The sequence below is a fragment of the Ranitomeya variabilis genome, chromosome 3 (assembly GCF_051348905.1).
Source record: "Ranitomeya variabilis isolate aRanVar5 chromosome 3, aRanVar5.hap1, whole genome shotgun sequence".
NCBI classification, from domain to species: Eukaryota; Metazoa; Chordata; class Amphibia; order Anura; family Dendrobatidae; genus Ranitomeya; species Ranitomeya variabilis.
This window is the reverse complement of record NC_135234.1, coordinates 390,115,516-390,130,485: the sequence shown is the minus strand read 5'-3', so window position 1 is coordinate 390,130,485 and position 14,970 is coordinate 390,115,516. Positions and strand designations below refer to the sequence as shown.

The window sequence follows — 14,970 nt, the reverse complement described above, 5'->3', positions numbered from 1 at the left end:
TAATACAAACCTTCCCTTTAAGGCATCCAGAACCACCTGTACTTTAGCCAGATGACTATCCCAGTCGGAGCTAAATTCATCCACACGAGGCATCGGGTAAGCATCAAAACTAGAAACTTAATTCAGCTTGTGGTAGTTGTTGCAGAATCGCCACTCACTGTCAGGCTTCGGTACGAGGATGATGGGACTCGATCATCCACTTTTTGACTTCTCTATTACCCCGAGGTCTAGCATCCTCTTCACCTCATTGGATATCACCAGTCTCTGTGCTTCCAGAATTCTATAGGGCTTGAGGTTTACCCTTACATGCGGTTCTGTCAACATGTCATGCTTGACCAGCTGCGTATGCCCTGGCAACTCTGAGAATATGTCCCAGTTCCTCTGCAACAGCTCCCGACACTGTTGCCTCTGGGCAAGTGTCAAAGTTTCTGCAAAGGTGACATCATCCACGGTAACTTAGAGATTGACTCCCAGGCAAGGGGTGTCCAGCAAGGGGTGTCTCGGTATCACCAGGGTTTGAGCAACTTCACATGATAGACCTGGTGCGCTTCCTTCTTCCCGGCTGGTGTACCTTGTAATTAACTTCAGTGAAAAAATAAGAAAGAAAAGTCGAATAAATCAGTATACACTGGCGCTCGGCTAAAATAAAGAGAAGATGGGGGAAGTAGCAAAGGGACCAGGTACAGCTGCTGGCGTTGAAACAGGGTCTGTGCAGCACCCTGTGTATAAGGCAGATAGTGAAAAAGATATAGAGTGATCACCTGCGATGTAAAATGTTCCTACATATGTGCTCCAGAGTTGTACATGAGGGCAACACACTAAATATAAAAGCCTTGAAAGTATGTACTTATGTACTTACTAAATGCTGGAGTAAAGGTGGTCTCCAGATACAGATGCGTGGGTCCTCCCAAAACAGTGAGACCGGCTCCGTGCTGAAGAATCAAGAGGCTGGGGGATGGCGGTTGCACCCAGATCCCCACACAGCAGCTCTAGTGGACGGGCGCCGGGAATAGACAGGAAACGCTAGAAGTTGGCGGTTCCTGTCAATTCCCGGCGCCCATCCACTAGAGCCACTGTGTGGGGATCTGCGTTCAACTGCCATTCCCCAGCCTCTTGATTCTTCAGCACGGAGCCGGTCTCACTGTTTTGGGAGGACCCACGCATCTGTATCTGGAGACCACCTTTACTCCAGCATTTAGTAAGTACATAAGTACATACTTTCAAGGCTTTTATATTTAGTGTGTTGCCCTCATGTACAACTGTGGAGCACATATGTAGGAACATTTTACAGTGCAGGTGATCACTCTATATCTTTTTCAAGAAAGAAAAGTCAGCTCACCTTATTGTAGGAATACAGATGAGAATCCATGTGGATGGCCTGGAGCAAGGCAAAATCTTCTGCATTCATTATGAAAGGGATTGGAAAACCAGCAAGGCATATGTGGCAAAATTCAGAGAAAACTTTATTATCAAAAATGAATACAGTTCAAAAACAGAGATGGAATCACCAGCGGCCCATTGACAAATGCGTTTTGGCTAAGGAGCCCTTATTCATGGTAGTGTGCATCTCTTTACCTACTCACCTAAAAACCCTCCTACAGTATAACATGGCCGCTTAACTACTTCAGCACATAGCATGCTAAAAAGAAACTTATGTGTTTCTAGATCATGGAGGAAAGCATTCTCTGTGACACATATCTCCCCTAACATACAGTACCAGTGACCCTGTCACAATATATATACTGGGTGGGCCATTTATACGGATACAACTAACTAAAATGGGAATGGTTGGTGATATCAACTTCTTGTTTCTGGCACATTAGTATATCAGAGGGGGGAAACTTTTCAAGATGGGTGGTGAACATGGTGGCCATTTTGAAGTTGGCAATTTTGGATCCAACTTTATTTTTTCCAATGGGAGGAGGGTCATGTGACACATCAAACTTATTGAGAATTTCACAAGAAAAACAATGTGTACTTGGGTTTTAACATAACTTTATTCTTTCATAATAATGTAGATAAGCCATTTATAATGGAGGTGGATGCCTCATCTGTTGGTGCTGGAGCAGTCGTCTTCCAAAAGGATGCTCAAGGTCGGAAGCATCCTTGCTTCTTCTTCTCCAAGACCTTCACACCAGTGGAGAGGAATTATTCCATCGGGGACAGGGAGTTGCTAGCAATGAAGTTGGCCTTCTCAGAGTGGAGACATCTTTTGGAGGGGGCTCGCTTTCCCTTCCAAGCATTTACAGACCACAAGAATTTGGTCTATTTACAGAGAGCCCAGCGGTTAAATTTTCGCCAGGCCAGATGGTCCTTTTTCTTCTCCCGGTTCCATTTCACCCTCCATTTTCTTTCCGGGGAGAAGAACATTCGTGCCGACGCTTTCTCTCACTCCATTGTATCATCTGAGGAGGAGGAAGAGGAGCCTCGACTTATTGTCCCTTCTGAGAGCCTGAGAACTGTGGCCCCAGTTTCGCTAGAGTCTGTGCCTCCAGGCAAGACTTTTGTACCATCAAGTTTGCGTCCGGAGGTTCTCTCTTGGGCTCACTCGTCCAGGGTGGGTGGATATTTTGGGACCAAAAGGACATCTGAGCTACAGGCGAGGACAAACTGGTGGCCGCATATGGCCCGTGATGTCGCAGACTATGTTCGGGCGTGTGTCTCCTGCTCCAAGAACAAGTCTCCTCATCAATGGCCAGCTGGGTTCTTCATCCCGTGCCGGTGGCGGACAGGCCTTGGGAGAGGGTTGGGATGGATTTTGTGGTGGGATTACCCAAGTCTCATAGTTGCACCATTATTTGGGTGATCACCGACCATTTTTCCAAAATGGTGCACTTGGTGCCTCTTCCACGGCTACCTTGTGCATGGGCTCTGGCGGCGTTGTTTATCAAACATATCTTTCACCTACACGGTATGCCGGACAAAATTGTCAGTGACCAGTGTCCCCAGTTTGCGTCTCGATTCTGGAGAGAGCTTTGTCGTCTACTCAGCATTGAGTTGATTCTCTCTTCAGCATATCATGCCGAGACGAATGGGTTGGTAGAGAGGGCCAACCAGACCCTGGTCACATATCTATGACATTTTGTTTTTGCCAGGCAGGATGACTGGGCATCCTTGCTACCGTGGGCGGAGTTTGCGCTTAACAATGCCGTAGCCAATTCCACTGGTCAGACTCCTTTCCTCCTTAATTACGGCCAGCATCCGCGGGTTCCTGTGCCTATGCACGTGTCTTCCGCCAACTCCAGGGTGGCAGACTGGGCTGTGGAGGCACGGGACATTTGGGACCACACTCAGGATGCCATCTGGGCCTTCAAGGAGAGAATGAGGTGCACCGCTGATGCACATCGGCACCCTGCTCCGACCTTTGCTCCTGGCGACTTAGTGTGGCTCTCTGCCCATAACATCAGGCTGCGAGTTGAGTCCACTAAGTTTGCACCTCGCTACTTGGGTCCCTTCAAGGTCCTCGAACAAGTTAACCCTGTGGTCTACCGTCTGGCCCTTCCTCCACGCCTAGGTATCGCCGACACCTTTTATGTGTCCCTCTTAAAGCCCGTATACATGTCCTGGTTTTCCAAGTCATCTGCCGGGACATCGTGTTCGTCTACGGACGATTACAAGGTGAATGCTATTTTGGGGAGCAAGGTGGTACATGGCAAAAAATTTTATTTGGTGGACTGGAAGGGTTATGGCCCAGAGGACAGGTTCTGGGAGCCTGTTGAGCACATTCGAGCTCCGCAGCTCATTGCTGCCTTCGAGCGTAGTGAGGTCCAGGGAGGGGGGCCCTAGGAGGGGGGGTAATGTTAGATATTGAGTTCCCGCCTCTGCACAGGGGGAATCTCGAACCATCCCCGCTGCAGTCTCCCATTCCTCTCCAGCCGCAGTGGAGCCTGCTCAGCGGAGACATCGGTCCCAGCGTCTGACTGAGGCTGATACTGGGCGACTGGTTACTACTGTTCTTCTAGGCTCTGCCTTTGCTGCCAGCGCTGAGCAGTAGCGAGCAGATCTTTCTGGGACTAGGTCATGCTTTTCCCATACTGGTCATGCCCACGGGACGACCTCCCATTTGAGGTCGGGGGTCACATGCTCAGGTTCTGAAGCAGTTCCTGTTGGACCACTAGGAATGTCCTTGAGTGCTAAAACTATAAAAGGTTCACATGGCCACACGGCCATGTGCTAGTATCAAACCTATGTTATCGGCTCAGCGCCAGTGTGGTCATAGTTGTATCTCCTAGAGACTGTTCCCACTACTCTCTGGATTGTTTCCTATGATTTCTATTGTTACAAACAAGAACTACAATTACACTTCCTGTTCTTCCTTGTTTGTCTCTAGGCCATTGGATTCCAGCCGTGTTCCACAAGTATTGTAACAGAAAGAATCCTCTGAAATACGCCTACAACGCTAAATTTTTCTGAAAAACTTGATTCTTGGTAATGGATTTGCAGCAAATTGCAAATACTTTAATTGTCCTGATGAGACCAGTTTAACATCTATAACATCTGAAGTTTCCTAGACTTGTATTCAATTCTCCAGGCAGCATGGTGACTCAGTGGTTAGTATTGCAGCCTTGCAGCACTGGAGTCCTGGGTTCAAATCCCATCAAGGACAACATCTGCAAGGAGTTTGTATTTAATCTCTGTTGGGCATTTTAACAGTCGTTTTGAAATGGCAAGTGATAAGTAAAGGGACAGTAAAAAATGGATATATGTTTAACATGTAAAAGATTTGACAGTAAGAAATACTTCCATGCTCTAAATGTATCCTATTAGTTTTATATGACACCAATTAACCTGTCATATTGTGTGAGAGCATAAGATTAGAAAAATTAGTAAGAGCATCAGCCTTGCTGTTTCTTGAACCAGGCCTATAAGAAATTATCAAATTAAACCAGGAGAAAAATAAGACCCAACGTGCTTATCTTGAGGACAACCTCTTAGCTGTAGGGATAAATTCTAAATTTTTGTGGTCAGTAGTGATTGTCACTGGATAATTGGCCCCTTCCAAAATATTTATTTCCAATATCATAATTCTTTTCTGCAGATTACATGGTATGAGAAAGGAATGCACATGGATGAAGCTGCATCTTGTTCCCAACTCGCTGTGATAAAACGGCTCCAACCGCACAGATTGAGGCATTTACTTCAACAACAAAAGAAAGATCAGGATTTGGATGGACTAGTAATGGTGCTGAAGTAAAAAGAGTCTTTAATTTGTCAAAAGCTACCTGTGCCTCTGGGGCAAGGAAAACACTTTGGTTTGCTTTGTGAATGAAGTACCGTATTTTTCGCTTTGTAAGACGCTCCGGATTATAAGACGCACCCCAAATTTTGAGGAGAAAAATAGGAAAAAAATTTTTTTAATAAATTGGTGGGGTGTCTTATAATCCATGCGTCTTATTACTTACCAGGGGTTGTGGCTGCGGTGGATCAGGGTCCCAGAGTCGATGCTGGAGGCAGGAGTGGATCATTGCTGCAGGCTGGGATGAGGGGGTCTGCAGGGGGGCTCCTGTGCAGCAGGCTGGGATGAGGGGGTCTGCAGGGGGGCTCCTGTGCTGCAGGGGGGCTCCTGTGCTGCAGGCTGGGATGAGGGAGTCTGCAGGGGGGCTCCTGTGCTGCAGGGGGGCTCCTGTGCTGCAGGCTGGGATGAGGGAGTCTGCAGGGGGGCTCCTGTGCAGCAGGCTGGGATGAGGCGGTCTGCGGGGGGGGGCTCCTATGCTGCAGGGGGGCTTGGGGGCTTCGGGGCTTCAGGGCTGTTTCCAGTGCTGCGGGGGCTCTGCCGACATATTGTGAAAGGCCAGAGCCCCCTGGCAGTTCGTCCATGTATTCCTGTATGACTGACTCCGGGAAAATGGCCGCTGGAATCTCGAGAGATGAGATCTCAGCCCTGAAATCTCATCTCCTGAGATTTCGGCGGCCATTTTCCCGGAGTCAGTCATACAGGAAGGAACGCATGGACGCACTGCCGGGGGGCTCTGGTCTTTCACAAAATGTCGCCAGAGCCCCCGCAGCACCGGAGTAGCAGCGGACAACCGCGGTGGCGGGCGACAGCGGTGGCGGGCAGCAGCAGCAGCAGCGGTGGCGGGCGGCAGCAGCAGCAGCGGTGGCGGGCGGCAGCAGCAGCAGCGGTGGTGGGCGGCAGCAGCAGCGGGCGGCAGCAGACACCCCCTCATCCCAGCCTGTAACGGTAAGCGGTATATCTGCTTTGTAAGACGCACCCCCATTTCCCCCCCAAATTTGGGGGAAATAAAGTGCGTCTTACAAAGCGGAAAATACGGTAATTGGTCTAATGATTTTTTAAAGGTTTTTATGAATTTTCTGTAGAAATTTACAAATCCTATAAAGTGCTTGATGTCTTTTAGATTTATTGGGGTAGCCCAGCCAACTATCGCTCTGATTTTACAGGAATACATGCTCAGACCTTCCGGGGGAGATGATATATCCCAGAAATTAAGTCCTGGTTTGTTCAAATTCACATTTTTCGCATTTGATATAGAACTTATTCTCCTGTAGATGTTTCATTACTAAATGGACATGCCTGCAATGCTCCAACAAGTTATTTGAAAATATCAAAAAATGTAATCAAGATAAGCAACAAATAATAGATCCAATACATCTTGAAAACATCATTAACCCCTTAATGACCGCCAATACGTCTTTTAACTGACCTGAGATATAAGAGAATAGCCTCCCCATACAGGTGACAATCCAGCATCTGTCGGTTGTGCACTATAGCTGACAACTTGCTGTATCAGCCATGATCAGTGTTTGCACCATCCAAATCTTTTTAACCCCTTAGATGCTGCTGTCAGTAGTGACTACATCATTATAAATGGTTAACAGAGTGTGGGGGCTTCCTCTTTATCCAAATTGGTGCCCTCAGATCATGATTGTGTGGTCCTGGTGTTTGCCATGGCACTTCACAACCAAATAGTGGCCTTAGAGTCAGACGGCTGTAGTAATCTGTTCAGAAGTTAGAGGCATTTAGGTGGTAAAAATAGACATTTTCATTTCTGTCATGCCACTCTGCATTAATTCCTGTAAAGTACCTGAATGGTTAACAAACTAACTGACTGCAGTTTTCAATATGTCAGGGGTGCTGTTTTTAAAATGGTATCGCTTTTGGGGGTTTTCTAATATATAGGACCCCTAAAGTCACTTCAAACATGGATAAGTCCTTAAAAAAAGAAATTGTGTAAATTTCCTTGAAAATATGAAAAATTGATGCTACATTTTTAAACCTCATAAAATGCTAACAAAACAAAATAACATTTTACAAATGGTGCTGATATAAAGCCGACACGTGGGAAATGTTATTTATTAATGGTTCGCTGTGGTGTGACCATCTGGATTAAAGAGATAATCATTCAAATTTAGAAAAGTGCAAATTTTTTAACATTTTACTAAAATTTTTGAAACTTTTTATAAATAAACACAAAACATATTGACCTAGATTTACCATTATCATAAAGTATAATGTGTCATGAAAAAACAGTCTCAAAATCACTGGGATTTGTTGAAGCGTTGCAAAGTTATTACCACATAAAGTGACACTGGTCAGATTTCAAAAATTTGGCTCAATCACTAAGGGGTTAATGAAGTGCTGAAAGGTGGCAGGGGTGTTGCGAAGGCCGAAAGGCATAATCAGGTATTTAAAATGTCCATATCTAGTTCAAAAGGCCGTTTTCCATTCATCTTCCAAGCGAGTTTGTATGAGATTATAAGCCCTTCTTAGATCGAGCTTGGTAAAAATCTTGGCAGAACGCAGTCTCTCCAGAAACTCCAGAATTGAGGGGAGTGGGTAGCGATTTTTAATGATAATCTTATTTATTTCCCTGTAATCAATACATGGCCACAGTCCTTCTTTTGCAAAAAAAAAAAAAAAAAAGGTGCTCTAGCTGGCAAAGAAGAAGATTGAATGATGAAAGCCTTTCTCTAAATTTTCATTTAGTTGTTCCTTAAGTACTTTCAACTCTGGTTAAGAAAGATTATAAATTTACCCAAAGAGAACGGATGCTCCAGGAAGCAATTTAATGGGACCGTTGTAAGAACAATGAGGAGGCAGTTGATCGGCTTTCTTCTTACTGCAGACCTCACTGAACTGCTGGTCCTGAGGTGGTAGTTTATCATAATTTTGATGAGAAATCTTGAATACTTGAATTTGTTTGAGAACAGATAAATTAGCATGGCAATTGTTCTTACTGTTCTCAGAGGGAAAGGTAATTGTCCTCAATGCCCAGTTGATAGATGGCTTATGGATTGAAAACCAGGGAATTCCTAGAATAACTGGGAATTTTGGAGAGGAAATAGAATTTAAACAAACAGCTTTATGATGATTGAGTTCAATACAGATTTCAAGTTCAATTGTTTCGTGAGTGACAGATCCAGAAGATAAAGATGATTCATCCACAGTTTCCATATTGATTGGCATGGATTTAGTCCTACTTGCTATGTTATTATAAAGTGTAAATTGTAAGTCCATAAAATTTCCTCCTGCTCCACAATCTAACATGGCAGAGCATTGGGCTCCCAATTATGATCTGTATGGTAATGGCAAAATGAGATGAAGTTGATTGCACTTTTCCTTTTGTAATAATTATAGGGGGTAACTCAGGAGACTCTTTCCGTGGAACAAGACAACTACAGGACACAGTTTTATAAGTGGTAAATTCTATATTATCACACGGTGATTCAAACAGGTCCAAAACACTTGGTGCAAATATCAAATGCAGCTCAGCAGTCTATAGGAAACTTCAGAGGAAAATGCAATCACGCAGAAAGTCTATGAAGCACAATTATTCTTGAGGATACTTGAAACGAATAAGTCCTTGCTTAGTCCAAAACACAGATAGATATGCTTGTAAGGCAGTTCAAATCATATCTTAGCTCAACCAGGGAGGTCTGGGTAATAGTCTCAGGTTCTTGCAGAGCAGCAACAGCTTACATGTCCAGCAAATGCATATGGAAGTAAACACAAGCAGCAGATGAAGGAGAATTACTGGAACTGGTGTATGCAGCAGGAACTCAGAGGAGAGTAGCAGGATAACCCCACAGGTTCACAGGAGCAGGTATATAGCCAGGGAGTCACCAGAGGTCAGGAGCTGGATGCAAGGCAGAATACTCTAGCACAGACTGAAGGCTGGAGTGGAGTTTTATAGCAGGAAGACACAGTGCACATGAGACCAAAGATGCCATCTTGGAAAAGGGCAGTAATGCACAAAAAGGTAATACAAATTTTTCAGAGTCCTGACACCTTTATCCTGCATTACAGATGAGATGGTCTGCATAACCGAATCTGGCAGTTCAAAAAGGTCTAAATCACTTTTAGTTTTAGCATTTGTGAAAGCTCATTAGGACAGGGGATGGCAAAATGTCCAGTGCCCCCACAATAGAGGCATACATTTTCTGTATGTCGCCTCTCCTTCTCTACTGCAGAGAGAGGTTTACAGATTACATCAATTTGCATAGGTTCAGGCATACTTTCCATTCCCTGTTGAGTAAAGGAGTAGTTAAGGGTGTTTCCAAATACTCGCAGCCTTTCATTTCTTCGTTCCGTGAGTCTCTAATCAATTCAGATGCATAATTGAATAAAGTCCTCTAAATTATCAAGGGTCTCGACCCTTGCAAGTTCATCTTTTTTAGCTCCGATAATCCTCATTGTAATTGACTCCTCTGGGCAGCTAAATTACATGAGGTTCAACACCCAGCATCAGAATTCAGAGGTATATTCAGCTACAGAGCACCACCCTTGAAGTTATGCAACTTGGTTTCAGCTATAGCACAATGATTCAAGTAATCAAACACTTGATCCATAGCAGGGATGAAGGAAACTAAGTCATTTAGGAGGTCAGAATTCTTTTCCACATAAGGTGAAGCCCATGCAAGAGTTTCATCAGTCAGGAGATTAATGATGGAAAGAACCTTTTTCCTATCATTAGTAAACAGAGAATGTTGCATCTGGAAATAAACATGGCATTGATTAAGGAATCCACGATAATGATAACGATCCCCACTGAAATTTGTGGGCAGCCGTATGCGTGCATTTGATTTCGTGCCTGAGTTGTGCAAATTCATAAGTTGCCTCTGTAAGACTGTAACTCAATAATTTCCTTTTGCTGACCCAACACCTGTTTTTGCAACTTAGAATATTTTTCTTGGTATGTGGCACCAAAATTATAAAGTTCAGCAATTTGTTGCCTCGGTTGGGCTGTAACAGACTCCATATTATGCCCAAGATTAATCTGTTATGGACTGACGTAACTTGGAGTAGTGATATTGTAACCAGTAGGGAAATCACCAGCAGGTAGCGTCATCAAGATATAGCCAGAGGTCGGTACATGGAGCAGCAGTGTCACCGGGAGGATCAGCAGGTAACGTGGTCAGGATATAGCCAGAGGTTGGTACACGAAGCAGCAGTATATTTGGCAGGATAAGCAGTTTATGTAGTCAGGATATATCCAAAGGTCGGTAGACAGAGCAGCAGTATGACCTTGAGGATAAGAAGCAGGTAGGAAGAAGCTAGACTAAAGGCTGGGAGATCATTAATCTCACAAGAAAGGAAGTGAAGTGCCAGGTTTAACTAGGGCATTCAATCAGGAGATCACACGGTTGAGCCAATCAGGAACTTGGGCTGGAGATAATAAAGTACTCAGGATGCATTCATTCAGGAACCACACAGTTACTAGTATCTGGTTTAGCAATCATCTGTCCAGCCAGCTGGGAAGAGCTGCCACCTGGTGCACAAGATCTGCTGGGTTTGAATCCTGACAGCTCCTCTGGGAAATTAAATATGCAAATTGTCTCTTCAGAGAGGAAGAGGACTTGAACTCTAGTGCCACCTCTTGGAAGTAGCAATTCTACAAGTAAATACCCTTTAAGGAGCCTTGTAGTGGTTTCGTTCTTTGTTTTGTAACATGCTAAAATTCCTAGAGAAACTTTATTTCTCGGAGCAATTACACAGCTTGCATTCACAGACATAACTATCACATATACCATATGAATCATCAATACTCTGTTGCACGTATATCACCTTTCAGCGGTTGTTTCTCGAAATATGTTAACAGTTTTTTCCAGATATCTCAGCCTTGAGCTGGTAATAAATGTTCTAATAGTATGAACATCTTATGCACTTAACCCTAAGCAGAAATCATTAAGAGTACAGTGAAGCACATCAATGAAGCTAAAAACTCAGCACTCAGTATTAGAGAAGAATTTATTTACCTGACTTTGTGACTTCAGGGCTATATAATGCATTAGAAAGGTTTTTAGCAATTTCCATAGGAGGAAAACTTCTGCTTGTTTACTGTCTCTCTTGAAATGGGAGGATTGAACCTGAAACATGACAAGTTGTTAGCATATACTATTGAAGTGCCTGTAGCTGTGTCAAACTGCAATAATCTGATGCTTTTAGAGGGCCATTGGCTCTCAAGGACAGCATTAAAGGTGTTTTTTTGTCCAACGTAATAATAATAAAACATAAGACCGTTGACCATAATTGCATAAACTCAAACAAACTAGAACAACTTGCCATATGTGTGCATTGTCTCTTGCCTACAATTATGTTTACAAATTCATGGTAGCCTAATAATGTAATCATAGTCAGATTAGCATAGTGTGTTTTGTGAATAATTCATTTTCTCACGTGCACTTACAGTACTAACAGTTGGATGCTGAAAAGTTGTCTCCGCTCGAAATGCACTTGTACACTATAGCTGTACCAAATTGCAAATTTCCCAATACATTTTCCAAAGTGCTCAAAGCTTTACTTTAGGCAATCTATGCAACAAAGAAAGAAGCTGTAACATTCTAAATAAATTGTATGCAGATGCTTTCTACTTAAGCAAAATTTGTGCCATCTCAATTCTCTACAACAAACATTAAGACTAATGCTAAGCAGAAATTTTGACTGTGACATAGATTGCCAACAATCACTTTGTCACTCTGCGATGCCTAGGGAAAGGCAATCACATCAAGAAACTCACAAAAACCCAACTGCTTCTGACTTTTTGCCATTTGATTATGGCAAGCGCTGTATGGGTCACAGACAGTGCAACCACAATTACCTGCATTACACTGCAAGGGAGCAGTTGCACAAAGCAATCTTTGACCCATAAGTTGCGTGTTGCAGTAAATGAACTTCCTGGTGTTGATTTAATTTAAAAAGGAGATTAAGATTTTTACATTTTGTACTCTCCTGTTTTAGAACTTATTACATTAAAGTGCAAAAAAAATGTTTATCTACAAAGCACATTTTGTATGCAATATGTACATTTCCAATTATACATGCTTTTAATATTCACAAATATTCCATAAGGAAAAACCTTTAGGAACATTTCCTAGAACTCCTTTCTTAATAACAAGGTGTAAGGCACTTACCTAAATTAAATTGTACCTGTGGCACAGACCGTCTTAAAAATGATAGCGTTAAAAGGAGACTTTGCAGCTTCTGCGCAGCAGTGACATTGTGCTAGAGCTAGATTATCTCCTGGCAGTCCTTCTACAGCTTAAGATCGATAACAAAGCCCTAACACTTAAAAATTTTCAGTGAAGCGGTAAAGTACTCAGTTTAAATTACAAAGATGTGTAAACTTGACCATAGAACATTTCACACTACAGGACAACACTAATGTATAACCGTGTTGTATTGTATATCAAAAAAACTAATGAGCCTGATTTATCAAAACTGTCTAACATTCTAAGTCTAGGCCAAGAGCAGGGAATCAAAACACAATTTTTAATATTTCACTATTCCTCAAAAAAGCTCAAAGAACCACATATACGATAGAAATTTGTAGACTTGTATAAAACATTTGAATACAGCTTTTTCTGGTGAACCTTTTCTATTTCAATTGATCAAAGGTCATGGTCCATGTCTTATTGGCAAAGACTTAACAAAAAGTGTCAAGCACAGAATATGCTCCATATACTTATCTATCTTGACTAGGAGAATTTTACATCCAATAAATATCCAATATTCCAATAAAGGAAAATTTGGAAATTTCAAACTAAAATATCCCAATAATGTTGTTAGAAACCAATGAATAAAACGCAATGCCAGCAATCGGTGCTAATGCCAATCACGGGTGTTTAACACCTCTGATGCCACTATCAATACTGACAGCGACATTGATCAATGTGCAGAGAAAGGGAGCTCCCTCTCTGCTCCGATCGGTACAACGCAATAGCGATCGCATTCTGCCAATTGTCTCCATGGTAACCTCGGGCCAAAAGATTACCTCAAGCTCACCCAGGTAGGGTGGCATGTAAGTTCCTGCCCAGAGCAGTAGCTGACATTCCTCCTCCATGTGTAGGATGCACAGATCTAATACAGTGCAATGTAAAAGCATTGCAGACTCTTATATCATTGATCAGGGCAGGGAAAGTTGATGTCCCATACTGAGACAAAGTAAAAAAAAGTAAAGATAAAGTTTTCAAAAATTGAAAGAATATTTAGAAAAAAATCACAAAATAAAGAACAAAAAAAAATATGAATCCAATATGTACATATATTTATTTAAAAACAAAAAATGCCTCATCCAGCACAACCCCACCTATAAAACAAACACACTAGTTAACACCTTTAACCCCTTCACCCCCGGAGCTTTTTCCGTTTTTCCATTTTCGTTTTTCGCTACCCTCCTTCCCACAGCCATAACTTTTTTATTTTTCCGTCAATTTGGCCATGTGAGGGCTTATTTTTTGCGGGATGAGTTGTACTTTTGAACGACATCATTGGTTTTAGCATGTCGTGTACTAGAAAACGGGAAAAAAATTCCAAGTGCAGTGAAATTGCAAAAAAAGTGCAATCCCACACTTGTTTTTTGCTTGCCTATTTTGCTAGGTTCACTAAATGCTAAAACTGACCTGCCATTATGATTCTCCAGGTCACTACGAGTTTATAGACACCTAACATGACTAGGTTATTTTTCACCTAAGTGGTGAAAAAAAATTCCAAACTTTGCAAAAAACAAAACAAAACAAAATTGCGCCATTTTCCGATACTCGTAGCGTCTCCATTTTTCGTGATCTGGGGTCAGGTGAGGGCTTATTTTTTGCGTGCCGAGCTGGCGTTTTTAATGATAGCATTTTGGTGTAGATACGTTCTTTTGATCGCCCGTTATTGCATTTTAATGCAATGTCGTGGCGACCAAAAAAACGTAAATCTGGCGTTTCAAATTTTTTTCTCATTACGCCATATAGCGATCAGGTTAATGCTTTTTTTTATTGATAGATCGGGCGATTCTGAACGCGGCGATACCAAATATGTGTAGGTTGGTTTTTTTTTTTATTGATTTATTTTGATTGGGGCGAAAGGGGGGTGATTTAAACTTTTATATTTTTTTTATTTTTTTCACATTTTTAAAAACTTTTTTTTTTTACTTTTGCCATGCTTCTATAGCCTCCATGGGAGGCTAGAAGCAGGCACAGCCCGATCGGCTCTGCTATGCAGCAGTGATCATAAGATCGCTGCTACACAGCAGATTTGCAGGTGTGCTGTGAGCGCCGACCACAGGGTGGCGCTCACAGCCACCGGCAATCAGTAACCATAGAGGTCTCAAGGACCTCTATGGTTACCTTCCTGACACATCGCCGACCCCCGATCATGTGACGGGGGTCGGCGATGCGCTCATATCCGGCCGCACGGCCGGATGCGGTAGTTAAATGCCGCTGTCTGAGTTTGACAGCGGCATTTAACTAGTTAATAGCGGCGGGTGATCGCGATTTCACCCGCCGCTATTGCGCGCACATGTCAGCTGTAAAAAACAGCTGACATGTCGCGACTTTGATGTGCGCTCACCGCCGGAGCGCACATCAAAGCGGGGGTCCCGACATGTGACGTACTATACCGTCACATGTCGGGAAGGGGTTAAAGAACACCATAAAAAATGTGGCAAAATCTATGCTTTTTTCATCATATCACCTAACAAATTATGGAATAAATTGTGATAAAAAAGGAAAAGGTAAATAAAAATTGTA

General features: G+C 42.9%; 1 protein-coding gene across 1 annotated transcript in view; it reads right to left on the bottom strand.

Annotated features, from left to right (window-relative positions):
* Nucleotides 1–11,188: 11,188 nt before the first annotated feature.
* Nucleotides 11,189–14,970, bottom strand: part of C3H1orf94 (chromosome 3 C1orf94 homolog) — a 334,497-nt gene continuing 330,715 nt past the window's right edge. The window contains exon 5 of the mRNA XM_077296072.1: nucleotides 11,189–11,325. Within this exon, the coding sequence (XP_077152187.1) occupies nucleotides 11,259–11,325 (67 nt within the window). The 3' untranslated portion in view covers nucleotides 11,189–11,258. The remainder of the gene's footprint in view (nucleotides 11,326–14,970) is intronic.